Source organism: Schistocerca nitens, chromosome 2, assembly GCF_023898315.1.
Source record: "Schistocerca nitens isolate TAMUIC-IGC-003100 chromosome 2, iqSchNite1.1, whole genome shotgun sequence".
Classification (NCBI taxonomy): Eukaryota; Metazoa; Arthropoda; class Insecta; order Orthoptera; family Acrididae; genus Schistocerca; species Schistocerca nitens.
Genome location: NC_064615.1, coordinates 121,847,780 through 121,864,043, shown reverse-complemented (window position 1 = coordinate 121,864,043; position 16,264 = coordinate 121,847,780). Strand labels below are relative to the sequence as shown.

At 38.2% G+C, this 16,264-nt stretch overlaps 1 protein-coding gene across 7 annotated transcripts in view; it reads left to right on the top strand.

The window, feature by feature from the left end:
- Positions 1-63: 63 nt before the first annotated feature.
- The window catches only part of LOC126235807 (WD repeat domain phosphoinositide-interacting protein 2), an 85,341-nt gene continuing 69,140 nt past the window's right edge, over positions 64-16,264 (top strand). For 5 of the 7 annotated variants that reach the window (XM_049944646.1, XM_049944643.1, XM_049944641.1 and 2 more), the window contains exons 1-3: positions 64-287; positions 787-869; positions 11,825-11,991. In XM_049944646.1, coding sequence (XP_049800603.1) covers positions 151-287; positions 787-869; positions 11,825-11,991 — 387 coding nt within the window. In that variant the 5' untranslated portion in view covers positions 64-150. The remainder of the gene's footprint in view (positions 288-786; positions 870-11,824; positions 11,992-16,264) is intronic. The other 2 variants (XM_049944644.1, XM_049944645.1) reach the window with 1 other exon arrangement.

Genomic DNA, 16,264 nt, shown 5'->3' with positions numbered 1-16,264 from the left:
CCACTTGGTGCATTTCATGGACAGTGTTGGATGCCCTGCTTCGCGTCATTTGTTGCTCAATGGTAAACAACTGCGCGGAGCCATTGTCAGCTGTTCGTTGTAGTCGATATGGAGTGATCAGACCAAGGTCGTTAATTTTACGCAATATTTATGCAAAATTTTGCTAAGAACGTGGATGTTTTGACGCAAGGCTTAAAAGCTGGCATATCAGGACTAATGAACCTCGCAAGCCAAGGAAGTGATCCTAATAGTGGGGTTTTCTTTGTTAATTTTAACCAAGATTGCACGTAAGTAACGTTACACTTCTGTCACTTAACGATATTTGGTTACGACAATTTTTGTCAAAGGCGTAATGCTGTGAAGCGTTTTGTATATTCAGGACGAGATTTGTGTAGGAGACACCTAGGGCCTGTGTAAGACTGCAGCATTAACTACTAAACAGGAACTTGTGAAATTGGCGTTGACATTTATTTTTGTTACTGTTTGCATCTGATTATTCGTATGCTGCTTTGTTATTACAAGTATGGTTTTTTTTCCGTAAAAAAAGAACGATTGGTCTTGCCCATGTTACATTCTAGTGAAAGTGAAAACATGAACATTAGAAGTAGGACAGTTGTGCAAACTGAACAAAGGGAAAAGGGATGACATCATATTTATGTTGCAATTCCTTAGTGACTATTATCAATAAGGTTCATTGAATTTTACGTCAAGGGTCATCATCTTCTACATGTTATTGTTTTAATGTACTAGGGTTTCACAAAATAACTGTGAACACTTCTTTTCTAGGTCTCTAGCCGTTGGAACAAAAACTGGTTATCGCCTATTTTCTCTCAATTCGGTTGATCACTTAGAGCAGATATATGAAAATGGTAAGCAATCTAGTTCTTATTAATGTGTTTGAGCCCAAGATATATCTCTGTTGGAAAACTTAACACTGTTACATTGCTCATTATGGATTCATTGCATCAGAAGTTCTCTAATTTGATACATTGTAGACAAAAAACAATACACTGGAACTAACCTATGACAAGCCTCACAACTCTGTAGACTAACTTGGAAACATTAAACTGAATGTATTAGAATAGATTAGATTAATTATTCATGCCATAGACCCTCAAAAGAGGGGATCCTCCGGGGTGTGGAACATGTCAGATAAACACATTACAAAAATGTAATTAGAAAAACTTGAGTTTCATTACTTTTAATGATCCTCAGTCAATAAACATTAAAATTATGTACATGAATTAAAATTAAATTTCTAATATTTACAGGTTTAATACGTACATCTGCTTTCATTAAATCCATCATTCACACAGTAGCTAGTTACTTGGCTATTACAACCAAGTATTGTCAAAAATTAAAGTAAATTATTTATGTCAATAATCCTCAGCTAAGAACAAATTATGTACAAGATTTAAAATTAAACTTGCACTATTTACAGACTTAAGACTTAAATTTGCTTTCCATACATCCATCATTCACACAGTAGGTAGTTACTTGGCTGTTACAACCAAGTATTGTCCAAAATTAAAGTATAATAAATTTTCAATAAAATGGTCTACTGCACTTGTTGAGAAATTCATGGATGGAATAGAAGTTTGCCACTGAAAATTCTTTTAAATTACGTTTAAATTGTGCCTTGTCAGAAACTAAACTCTTAGTAGTTGCTGGTAATTTATAGAAAATATGCGTTGCTGAATACTGGACTCCTTTCTGGGCAAGAGAAAGTGATTTTAAATCTTTCTGTATATTGTTCTTATTCCTAGTATTGATACTGTGTACTAAGCAGTTAGTTGGAAAAAGAGATGTATTATTTACAACAAACTTTATTAAGGAATAAACATGCTGAGAGGTAGTGGTTAGTATGCCCAATTCTTTGAATAGGTTTCTACATGATGTTCGTGGATTTACACTACACATTACTCTTTTTATATGCTTCTGTTTGTGGAGTTACCCCAAAACATGATACCATATGACATAATAGAGTAAAAATAAGCAAAATATGCCAGTTTTTTATATTTATATCTCATATGTCTGACATCATTCGCATTGCAAACACAGACTTGTGTCGCTCCCAACTAAATTTATTATTAAGTTGTAATTCCGAGAATTTTTCATTCTCAACTTCTCCTACTTCCATGTCGTCATATTTTATACACACACTAGAAGGAAATCTCTTGGAAGTTCTGAACTGCATATAGTGGGTCTCTTCAAAGTTTAATGACAGTGAATTGGCTATGAACCACTTATTAATGTCAGTAAAAATTTGATTAGCTGCTCTTTCTAAATTTATATTTGATTTACTGTTTATTGCAATGTTTGTATCCTCTCCAAATAAGACAAACTTGGCATCTGGTAATATAACAGATGACAGGTCATAGATATACACAGGAAAAAGTGGTGGGCCTAATATGGAACCTTGGGGAACGCCACATGTAATTTCTTCCCAGACAGATGATGTCTGATTGCCTACTGCTGAAGTGTTACATAATGACACCCTTTGTTTTCTATTAGTAAGATATGACTGAAACCACTTTGCAGCACTACCAGTGATGCCATAATATTTTAATTTATTTAAAAGAATGCTGTGATTCACACAGTCAAAAGTCTTTGACAGGTCACAGAATATGCCAGTTGCCTCTAATTTGTTGTCTAATGAATTAAGGACATTTTCACTGTAAGTGTGAATAGCCTTCTCAATATCAGAACCCTGAAGAAACCCAAATTGTGACTTTGACAGTATGTTATTTTCACTAAGGTGCTTAAGTAGACACTTGAACATAACCTCTCAAAGATTTTTGAAAAAGCTGGAAAAAGTGAGATCGCTTGGTAATTTGACGGCATTTCTTTGTCCCCTTTCTTGTAGAGAGGCATAACTTCAGCATATTTAAGCCAGTCCGGAAATGTTCCTGTGATAAATGATTGAGTACACAAATAACTTAAGATATGACTAAGCTCACATGAACACACTTTTATTAATTTTGTTGATATGTTATCACAACCACTAGAATGCTTTGATTTCAAGTACTTTATGATGGATTCTGTTTCTGTGGGTGAAGTAAGTGTCAATTCCATTTTACTGAGTTTGCTTGCGTGCACTGGTCTCAGATATTCCATTGCATTATTTACTGAACCTGACAACCCCATGCTATCAGTAACAGAGACAAAATACTTGTTTAAATAGTTTGCAACACAACATGCATTTGTTACCAGGGTTTCATTTATTTTTAGAGCATTTGTTCCTCTTCATTTCTGGTCCTATCTGTCTCTGACTTAACTATATGCCATATTGTTTTTATTTTATTGCTGGATGTATTTATCTTCTTCTCATAATGCAGGTGTTTAGATGTCTAAATAACCTTCTTCAATATTTTGGAAATACGGAAGCGTCTGATCCCACCCGTCTGCTTAGACCCATGACTTCACAAATTAGCGGAAACAACCATAAACCACGATTCCAATGTGGCGCATATAAAGTGGTTACGTACACATTATGAGGACGAAAATAAATCGAAAAACAAACACACACACGTTCCACAAAAAGCCTAATGACACTAACGGGACAGCCGGCCGCGGTGGTCTAGCGGTTCTAGGCGCAGGTTCGAATCCTGCCTCGGGCATGGATGTGTGTGATGTCCTTAGGTTAGTTAGGTTTAAGTAGTTCTAAGTTCTAGGGGACTTGTGACCACAGATGTTGAGTCCCATAGTGCTCAGAGCCATTTTTGAACTAACGGGACAAGTGCGGGAAATAGGAGGTTTTTGAGTGGGGACAAACTAAATATAAACAAATTTAGACACCCACCCCCATACAAAACCACGCAAGACGATGAAAAAAACCAACATCACAAAACTCCCCAAATACCACTAAACACAATATCATCTGGAATCAGACATCTCCCGATACGAATACCAACATTCACAGCCACACATTGGGATCGAACACTTCCCTTGACCTGTTATCCTTACGACATCTCCACATACAGCCATCCCTGGTCTGAGACGCCGGAACTTTAAGTAAGCCTCATTTCTTCACAACATACTGAGCACTTCACGACTTCATCCAAAAATCCGAATAGTTGAAGAAATTTTATTAGAGACAATGCACCGTCCCCCATCATAGCCGACAACCGAAAAATGTTGACCCTGTGAGTCATATCCATACCTACCAAAGACATAAAAAAAGTAATTTACCAAAATACACACATGACGCCACACTTGCAAACTAAACCAAAGACATCACCTAACACACCACCAGAGAGCACCACCATTCACATCAAAACGACACCTACAAACACGCCACACTCCAAACTAAATTCCGCGCCGTCGTGACGTCACACACCACAACAGCCTTACGTCATGGGTCAAAGCCGATGGTTGGGATCGGACGCTTTGGTCGACCCAATGTTTTGCAGTAATAGTTTTAGAGTATTTATTTAAAATTCACAGTTGTGCATCATCTGGTTGTTGTTATCATGACTCTTTGTTGAGTAATATACAGCTATTGAAAGTAACATTTAGTCAGAATGATATATGAAGAATATTCTTTTTGGCAGTGAAACTGTGCAACATTTTTCAGAGGGCACATGCCTTTATGACCAGTCTACAAATGTGAATTTCTGCACCAATGTTGGGACTGAAATCTTCTAAGATGAGAAAACAGACCATTGCAATATTTCATGAGTTGCAACATCGTTGTGTAGTAGAGCTCGTGTTATTTTGGAAGTGACAGGCAACATTAAGAAAAATAGAAATTTTTATTTTATGTTTTGATTGTCATTTTTGTGTTTCATGTTCCTCGTATTGTCATTTAAAAGCTTAGCTCAGTATTTTTTCTCTTTGCTTGTATGATGTATTTATTGCTTTATCTCATGCCATAAATGGGTTTTGCAGTATCATCTGTAACCCTAGATTCATTACAAGTATCTGATCAGGTATTCAGGACTGCTACTTCAGATAACTTTTTTTTTTTTTTTTTTTTAAATCTAGATGTTGAACCTGTGTGGCTTGGGGACTATGTGGGTAAGTGTCAGACTAAATCGAAAAGTCTGGTTTCGCTTCCTGGTTGGCCTTTTTTTGCAGTTAACAAGACTTTTGCCACTGGAATTGTCTTCTTATGTCCCGACATATTTTGGATCCCAAGTTCAACTTTATGTTGATCCCCATAACATCTGAGTGGCACAGTTTTTTGGTTGACGGGAGGCAGGTCATACCACTTCCATCAGGACTGGAGAGTAAAACATTTTGAGGATGCCATTCTTCATGTTGGTGAGGATTTCACATATGTTTAAGCTGACAAGGGTTGCATAATATTTTGAAGATGCTTCAAAAGTGCAGGGGACATTCTTTTGAATGAGTATATTCATTAATGCACTTTTTCTCCCTGTTACTGGTATATGAGGTAGGTAGCCCGGCAATATTTCTTTAACATTTAATTTACCATCTGTTAAATAGTGATATTTTCACGTTGCAGTATCTTGTGTGATAAACATAGTCTTATGATTTACAAAATGAATGCAAAGTAAATCATGGAAGATGAACCAGTAAAAAAAAAAAAAAAAAAAAATCTGGATTTGGTGTACTATTTTAAGCAAACATTCACACATAACCATAAACTATATTGTGTAACCAGAAGAGGTGTTGCAATTTTTATTTTTATTATTTTTTTTGTCAACTAGTTTTATGAGACTCATTCATAACCAGTTTAGTGCAACTAGTGTAGTTAGCCAGTCACTTCTAGTTCACTGATTGATTGATTCATTCGTTCATCATTCTCCATAGATCCTACTGAGAAAATATGAGATTATTAACAATAAACAATCAGTATGCTACTCAATGCTATATGTGCTCATGCTGCTTAAATTTAATTTAATAAATTAGAAAGAAACCTACTATTACTCTGCTGTATTAAATCAAATAAGTTCTGTTCATATACTTTTGGCAAATAAATATTTGAGTACATCAATATTTTTCAAAGAAAATAGTTACCTATGTATACTAATGCAATGCCAATGAGGTGCAAGCTGGTGCTATACAAGACTGACTTCACACCCATTCTAATTTATGGCTCAGAGACTTGGACTATGACTAGAAGAGAGGAGAGTAGGATAAAATTCAGTGAAATGAAGTTTCTGAGAAGTATGCTAGGGAAGACAGGAGAGACAGTGAAAAATGAAGATGTTAGGAAGGAAATTGGAGTTGAGAAGTTGACTGAGAAAATTGAAAAGAATAGATTAAAATGGTTTGTGCATGTGAAGACGATGGGAGAGGGACGAATACCAAGAATGATGGAGTTCAAGATTGAGGGCAAGAGGCCAAGAGGAAGACCGAGAACAAGATGGATTGATACAATAAAGATGAGTTTAAGGAGGAGAAACTTGCTATGGAACCACAGTGTGGAAGAAGAATGGTGAAGACAGAGTAAAGCGGTGAAGTACCATTGATACCCCAACCCGACCAGATATTGGATAGAGGGGAAACGAAGATGATGATGAGTGGTGCAGAGTCTAGTTTACAGTACATGAATACTTGTCATACAGCTTTACAATGAACACTGCTACTTACCTTGTAGCAAATTTTCAGTCTTTGAGTCTAGACAGTCAGATAATTTGTAAGAGCAGTGACTGATGTGGGGGGGGGGGGGGGAGGGGGGTTAATTTTCTTTCGAAATGCTAGGGATTCTCGATTTCTTGTTTTATGTTAGGCGGGAGCTTGTTGACTACGTTAACACCACAGTACATAACCCACTCTGTACCCTACACGCAAGGCCAAGTCCGTGTGAAACATATTTCTGTGTTTTATATTGTGATTGTGTAGCTCATAGTTCAGCTGAAACTAATTCTATCATCCACAAAAAAGATAATATTTTTGAATAATAAATTTGTTAGAGAGTGAGTGTAAGAGTTCAAAGAGCTTTAATGAAGCTTCTGCAAGATATTGAATAAAACAACAAATATACTTGTACTAGATACTTGCTGTTTATTTCCACAATGCATTTTGGAAGTTTAAAAATCAATCAGGTGGATTTATGTGTGTTAATGTGGTATGTGTGTATTGTGTTATGACTTTGGAGTAACCTCTTGCACTGTCTCCAGTGATTGCTGGCTCCATTTTCTGTCATGTTACATCACATAAACCATCATACTTGTCGTGTTTCTTATGTGATGTACCATGCTAGAGAAATGAGCTTATGACCTCTGGAGACAGTGCCACAAGTTACTCCAGTCTCGTTACACAATACCCACATGCTGCTTTAATCCACTTAAGTTCACCGGATGATGGCGGTGGAAACCTTCAAAATACAATGAGGAAAAAAATAAAGTGTGCCTGGTTACGTAAACTTATTGTTTTGTTCGATGTCAATAATAGTCGTGGTTCATAGTAAAGCCTAACCAAAAGTGTTCACATTGAAAGTTCTCAAAGGTGTAAGATTATCTGCTTTTTGTGATATATAAAAGCAGAACAATTTAAGCATGAATTAGGGGAGAAAACCTCCTGCCACATACTACCTATTACCAATATTACCTATACTACCAATTAAAAACCATATCAGGTGTTCCCCGGCCCACCTTCCTCATACAACAACTGTGCTGGCAATTTGTAATGTTATTTATTATGGGCACCTAGAGCCGATATTGATCGTGTGGATACAGTTGTGTACAGTCTGGATTATCTCAGCCCTGCCAGTTGTCTCCAAAAAAGGCAGAGAGAGAGAGAGAGAGAGAGAGAGAGAGAGAGAGAGAGAGAGAGAGAGAGTGTGTGTGTGTGTGTGTGTGTGTGTGTGTGTGTGTGTGTGTGTGTGTGTGTTCACTTGAAGGAGCGTGCTACAAGGTAACAGTCTGAAAATTTATATCTTAAAAGATGAGAAATTATGTTTGTGCACTTTCCTGCATAGAGAAACTGCAGGGACCATTGAAAATTAGAAACCGTTTTGAATAAGGTTACCTGTGTGTAGTTGTATCTGAAGCAATCCAGGTGTGTTAGAGAAACTGTAAAATATACTCATCTAAACAACCAAGCAATAACAAACACTGAAATAAACTGCTAAAATAAAGTTTTGCTGCACCTTGTGATATACATAGCTTGTAGTTTTTTTGCTTGGTAACATTTTTCTCAGTATTCTTTTGACCACAGGAAATCACTACATACAACCATCTACGTATAAGGGGCAAAAAGAATGTTTGCATTCTTGGTGCAGTTCAGTAGAGTGTACAGTCTTTTCAACATGCCTTGAAGACTCATGTCAGTGTTGACTATCTCAAAGTTGTCACTTTATGGAAAGGAGGGTTGTCAGCCCAACAGTTCCTAGTTCACTTCACATACACAACATGACATCATTCAGACATTTAGCTCGTATTGTGAGAGACAAAATATTGACTGACTTCCCTGTAGTCATCACTTGCAGTCCCCAAGACCAGCTGATGACTGCTACATACAAATTATGGCTGGTAGGTATGCCAAGGAGAACACAACAGAAATATGTGGTGCCTTTTTTGGAGACTACTGGGAGGGCTGAGATGATCCAGACTGTACACAACTGTATCCACACGATCAGTATGGCCTCTAGGTGCCCATTATGAATAACGTTACAAACTCCCAGCACTGTTGTTGTACGAGGATGGTGGGCCAGGGAACACCTGAGGTGGAACCTGGATCAGTGGTATCAGTTGTCTTTATAGATTAGTGCAGGATTTGTCTAAACCCTGATGATTGTTGTAAAAGTGTGGAGCCAGCCAGGTATCAAATGCATGTATCTGGTGTTGTTCCACAGGTTTAGTAAGGGGTTGGGTATGCGGTATTTTGGCTGGCATCCTGTCTGGTCTTTGGTTGCCTATCACTGCTTTTGAGGGTGATGTGAGGGCTGTGTAGAGTTAGGACAGGATCCTCCAATCTGTTGTCTAGCTGGCCCACAAATCATCATTCCGGAAATGGGTCCATCTTTGAAGTCAGTAATGCATGAGCACACCATGCCCACCTCATGAATGCTTTCTTGCAGGAGACATGAGGCAAGAATCAAATGAATGGAATGACCAGTGGTATCTGCTGACATCAAACTGGTAGGGCATGCTTGGGACCAGCTGAAATTTGGAGTGCATCATAGGAGGAACTCTCCTCTCACACTGAATGACCTGAGGAAGGCCACTGTCAAAGAGCAGGACAGGCTTGAAGGGCAATGTAATGACCACATTGTGGCCAGTGTGCCAAGGATGATTCAAGCATATTACAATACAGCGTATTAAGCAACACTGTATTGAGTATTGCCAACAACAGATTGTGATTTCACTGAAGTGCACTTTCAAACAGACTGGCTTTATTTTGGTGGTTATTGTTATGCTTTTGTTTCGTTATGAAGATTTTTTTCCCCCTTCCATGAAGCTCATTCTGTCATTCTGTGCTCCTCATGGACAAACACCAATGTGCAATTATACGTTTAGGTGGTGCAAAACTTATTTGAGCAATTTATATTAAGCATAGTGCATAGTGAGTATTTTAGTTGTGTGATCTTGTTATAAGTTATTGTTTCGATTTTGCTCTGTGAGACATATTAACAATGAAACATATACTTCACGAAGTATCCTTTGTGTGTTTTATAATGTAGCCAGTCATTATAGTAGGGTTAGATTTTGGAATTTTGCTATTAGTGCTAGTACTGCAGAGTACATTTAGCATACACTTGTGTGATTCTTATTTTAAACAATGCTAATGTTAATCTCCACAGCATGTATTTGGAAATACAAATGTAAGCCACCTGACAATGTGCACTAGAAATAGCAATAGCCAAAAAAATTGCTTAAAGAAATCAAAGATTAAAATAGTAAAATATGTATTCACTACTCATTGAAAGTTATCTAAATGTCCATATAATTAGACTGAGAAATCTCCAAAAAGAATTTAATTAAGAGTAGTTAAATGAAGGTTAAAATTTAATGTCCCACTGGAATCATGTTAATTAGGGACAGATTATTAGTTGAGATTGGAATACGGCCTAGGAAAAATGTGGTCTTCTCCATGTTTAATCTTCTTGAAGACCCGAAACTGGATGGCTAGATGTTGATTAGATCCCCCCCCCTTTCTTTCAAATAAGAACCAAGTGTCATAATTGCCGAGCCGACCAACTCAATACCTGCCACTTCAGGGTGGTCTCAACTTTACTGAAATGTAAAAGAGGATGCTATAATGTAATGCCTCCAAATTAAAAAAAATTAAAGTAAATGTTATTAGCATTCCACATCTTTATTCTTCATGTCTTCATAACTATTTCTCTATCGCCCTGGTGACATACACATCTTTCCTAAGAGGAGACCAGTTTCTTGATATCATCACTGTAGAATGTTTGACTTTGTTGATGCAACACGAACAATGCCTCTGCTTGCACCACTTCAGCACTATCAAAATGATGTCATTATCAAAGGAGTTCTTCATGTTCTGGAAACAGCAGAAGCTTGGATGGAGCCAAGTCGAGACTGTATGGAGGATGAATGATGACAGTGAAAGCATTGGATCATTGCAGATGTCGCAGCGTTCGCGTGTGGCCTGGCTTTGTCATGCTGAAGGAGATAGTGCTCCATGTGGAATGAACTCTTCGAATTTGAAACTTGATTGCTGTGTGCTGTTTCTCATGCACTGACATAGTTACGCTACACACTACCGTGTTACCCAGTAATTCAGAGCCCTTTAGTGACAGAGGGCTGCAAATGTGTAGACATGAAGAATAAAGATGTAGAATGTTAACAAAGTTTCTTATTTAGAAAAAGTATGAAGAGTTTTCACATAAATTTGGAGGCATTATGTTTCAGCATGCCCTCTTAGTACGACTGTGACATCTGTGTTTGATATTTGTGATGAATTGAACACTAGGAATTAGGAAACCCAACTTACTGAAAGAAAAGACACCACAAGCATTTGACATGAATCAGAGAAACATTGAGAGTTGGGCAGCAGATCTGCTTAGTAGTCGATAAATTAGCTGACGCTCTACTGACTTATGGAGAATACATCAAGAGCAGCAGAACTCGCTCAGAACTACAATTCAGTAACTACAAATCCACAGTTTTTCATTAAAAAAAGGATTTGACACTTACCTTTGTGGTCAATAACATTAAGATAAAGCACTGCCCACTATCTTCCGAGACCATAGTCACAATTCGTTACAGTGAAAATAGATTATCAGTATCATGAAGTACCTAAAGTGAATTACACACATCGTACTAGATGGACATTTCGAGGATGTGATATTACCTCGAGGCCATTTAGGCTGGTTTGAAGTCCCCTTGCTCCTCAATTGATTTGAACAACTTTGAGACTCCCACTGAAATGGTGCAAAGCTTGTCTGTGGAAAAACTGCTTTGCAACCATATGAGATCTGAGGGAGCAAGCATGCTGTGCTTGTGTGTGCGTGTGCGCGTGTCCTCCGCCCCCCCCCCCCTCTCCAAACACACACACACACACACACACACACACACACACACACACACACACACACACACAAAAGATTACATTACGCATAGTCAACAGGAACCCTAATAGAGCACACTGGACTGTGGAATTGCTTAGTTTTCTATTACCATACACAATTGAGGTGTATATAGCAAACTTATGCTACCATAGATTTTAAGTAGTATGGTGCAGTGCTTTGTGGACCCAAAAGTTGACAACAGTGTGAAATAAAATGAAATTCTTTTGTTCATATTACTTAGTTCTGTAATGAAAAAGTTGTGGTCAACAGTTTAGTTTTTTTACCAACAGATATATCTTTCTTTTACATCTTTTGTGTATGTTGTGCAAATGTTTTATTGTTTGATAATTATTGCTCCCCTTGTTGGAACAGATGCTGAAGACATTTGCATTGTTGAACGGCTCTTCAGTAGTAGCCTGGTTGCGGTTGTCAGCTTGTCGTCCCCCAGGAAGTTGAAAGTGTGCCATTTCAAGAAGGGAACTGAAATCTGCAACTACAGTTACTCAAATACTATTCTTGCAGTGAAGTTAAACCGCTCTGTAAGTATTCATTTAATGCACCCTGTGCCAACAAACCAGTATTATTCTGTTGCTTTAATAGCAACTTATTATTCTTCTTTTCCTTAACTCATAATTTAATAAGTTGCTCAGGAGCCCTCTCATTGATGCTATATTTGTCACAAGAAGTACCAATCTGGTAACTGTTTCGATTTCCACACTCGTCTTACATATATAATAGCATTTCATTCACTAAGTGAGTGGATCCTACAGAGAAATGTATTATATAATTGTTAGATCTGGATTTATATTGTGTACATAGAATTTTGAAAGGTCAGCCTTGGTCTTAAATTCCATGTGATTCTTTTGGAAGAAGTTGCAAGTAATTTGTGAATAGGATTGACAATGGAGATGTTAGGGCAAAAGCTACCTGCACCGTATAATGCGGCTATTCATATATGTAATTTGGAAATACGTGTAAGAAGATAAATAGAACAATGCATCAGCCATATTATTTGTCATTTCTAATATCCTGTCATTATTAACAAGTGCTTCACAAATAGTCATGTTTTTATGCACAAGTTCAAATCAGTTTCTAACTATGGGTTAACAATAGACATACCGAGCAAGGTGCCGCAGTCATTAGCACACAGGACTTGCATTCAGGACAACATTTCAAATGCTCAACTGGACATCTAGATTTAGATTTTCTACAGTATTCCTGAATCACTCCAGGCAAATTGTAGGATGGTTCCTCTGAAAGGAGCATGGCCAATTTCCTCTCCCATCTATTCATAATCAGAGCGTGTGCTTCGTCTCTAATAACTTTCCTTCTTTTTTGAGCAATAGACATGTATGAAAGAATGGAGTGTGAAATCTGAGCTCTCAGAGTTCTGTGCAAGTTCTTGCCATGGTCTGTAGTTTGACAATATAACACATCCATGCTATATCTTTCTGACGTGATATCTTCTGCCATGACAGAGGATCAATGTGTATTGTTTTATATTCTTAGCTCACATTTTGGATGTCTCTCTTGAAGGGGTCATCATGAAAGCAATGTAACAGATTCATCTGTTTACCAGTTGCCCTGTGCTTGAGGAAGGGCTCTGTTTATGCTTACAGCAGCAAGCAACACTATCAATGTGGTGCTGAGTCCTTCACAATCATCAGGCTGCTGAGAATCAGTAATGTTTTATTCAAGTTCCTCATCTTCGTACTTGAGTGTGACATTTGCAGCCGCTTAGGATATACTTAAATAATGTCAAGTCTTTCCTGAATTTCATGTCTCTCTTAGCTAGGAAGAAGTAGTAACAGCTTTTAGAGGGCCCATTCACATTCACTGAAATAATCATTTGAAAGTGTGGAAGGCTGCCGATGGCGGGTGCTAGATTCTGTTGCACTGACAAAATAGAGTGAACAATATAAATAAAAATTGTGGATTATTACTGTTGCAATCCTTCAAGAAACTCATTCAGTGGCCAGGCTCTTCATTAAGGCATGAATATGAACTGTAATGTTTTGGGTGTTAAATGATACATGGGGTGTACTCATAAAGTTTTTATCACCTAAAAAAAAGGTTACATTATTAAGTTTTTGTTTGTTTACAGGTACATGTATGCATTCCTGGCACACATTAAAATCCACGTGCTGCTAAAAGAGCCAAAACAAAATAGTACACACCATTGATAAAGTAGAGGTTGACTGTTTTCTTTTAGTTTGGCTCCTCTAAAATCATGGTAGTGTGGCACAGATATATCGATATGTATCAGGACTGCAATATAATAATAATAATAATAATAATAATAATAATAATAATAATAATAATAATAATAATAATAATAAGACCCCGTGGAGGCCCGGGAAAAGAATAGGCCTCCGGTATATTCTGCCAGTCGTAAAAGGTGACGAAAAGAACAAACAACTAATAGGGCTAACCCCCCTTTTAGTGTGATTAGTTGGTTCAGGACAGAACTAAAGAAGCCTCGGACAAGCGCCGTCATGGTCGGGGACGACATTTGAACCCTATGCCCGCCCAAAATGGTAACGACACTGCTAGCCAACTGGAAAATGATTTAAATCCAAATAGAGGTGTTTTGCAGGATATGCTTCCTGCAACCACCCTAGAAGGAAAACAAAGGCAGAGGATGAGATGGTCAGATGAAGTTAATCGACACCTCATGTTCTGTTATTACCAAGCAACAAACCTAGGAACCAACACAACTGGATACAGATCACAAATATACACATTTATTATCAGATACCCAGAATTAAAATTTTTAACAGAACAACGACTAGCTGATCAGATCTGTGTGATAATCAAAAATAACAGGATACCCCAGTCAGAATTAGAAAACATCAAACAACAAGTACAACAAATACTGGAACAAAATAATGTGCAATCAGAAGAAGAAGAAAATACAGTAATGGACTCAAACATCCCAGAGCAAACAAACGAAGAACAACACGCATCAATTAAACAATCAGAGGAAAACGAAATCTTAAGACAGCCACCAGAACAAGCACAAATAGAACTCGAAGTAACACACGTTAGATATAGAAGGAACATTTCAGCTGACATATATAGAATACAAAGACACAAATACAGACATTAGACCATTCTTGCATAGACCGCCAAATAACCCACAAGTCGAAACAACAATAACAACTATCAACACAATCATACACAACAAAATAAATGAAAACACAACTATGGAAGAGTTACAACTACTGGTTTATATAGGAGCACTCACTACACTAAATATGCACACTAGGCAGAGATCAAAACCAACCAACACACAAAAGAAACCCACAAAACCAGCATGGCAACACAGGCTACAGATCAGAATAGAAAAACTGAGAAAAGACATCAGACAGCTAACACAATTTATAAGAAATGAAATGTCAGAAAAAATCGAAAAAGGTTAGGTAAAATCTCACAACAAGAAGCAATAGAGCAATTAGATGAAAAGAAGCAGAAATTACAAGCATTGGCCAAACGACTTAGAAGATACAAAAAAACTGAAAATAGAAGGAAGCAAAACCAAACATTCAACACAAACCAAAAGAAATTTTACCAGACACGTTAAAATAGACAATCCACCAAACATAACAGACATGGAACACTTCTGGAGCAACATATGGTCAAACCCGGTACAACATAACAGGCATGCACGGTGGATACAAGCAGAAACAGACACATACAAGATGATACCACAAATGCCTGAAGTGATAATTTTGCAACATGAAGTCACCCAAGCAGTTAATTCTACTCACAATTGGAAAGCCCCTGGAAAAGATAAAATAGCAAATTCCTGGCTAAAGAAGTTCACCTCAACACATTCACATGAGGGACTGCGTCAGCTTTCGGACAACACCACATACAAAGTTTGCCAAGGTAATCCCATTTCTGATGTCCAGGCGGAGCTTCAAGGAATCTTCAGAACCTTAGGCCCCATTCAAAACCTTTCACCTGACTCCATCAACCTCCTGACCCCACCAACACCCCGCACCCCTACCTTCTACCTTCTTCCTAAAATTCACAAACCCAATCATCCCAGCCGCCCCATTGTAGCTGGTTACCAAGCCCCCACAGAACGTATCTCTGCCTACATAGATCAACACCTTCAATCCATTACATGCAGTCTCCCATCCTTCATCAAAGACACCAGCCACTTTCTCGAACGCCTGGAATCCTTACCCAATCTGTTACCCCCGGAAACCATCCTTGTAACCATTGATGCCACTTCCTTATACACAAATATTCCGCACGTCCAGGGCCTCGCTGCGATGGAGCACTTCCTTTCACGCCGATCACCTGCCACCCTACCTAAAACCTCTTTTCTCATTACCTTAGCCAGCTTCATCCTGACCCACAACTTCTTCACTTTTGAAGGCCAGACATAACAACAATTAAAGGGAACAGCCATGGGTACCAGGATGGCCCCCTCGTACGCCAACCTATTCATGGGCCGCTTAGAGGAAGCCTTCTTGGTTACCCAGGCCTGCAAACCCAAAGTTTGGTACAGATTTATTGATGACATCTTCATGATCTGGACTCACAGTGAAGAAGAACTCCAGAATTTCCTCTCCAACCTCAACTCCTTTGGTTCCATCAGATTCACCTGGTCCTACTCCAAATCCCATGCCACTTTCCTTGACGTTGACCTCCATCTGTCCAATGGCCAGCTTCACACGTCCGTCCACATCAAACCCACCAACAAGCAACAGTACCTCCATTATGACAGCTGCCACCCATTCCACATCAAACGGTCCCTTCCCTAAAGCCTAGGTCTTCGTGGCAAACGAATCTGCTCCA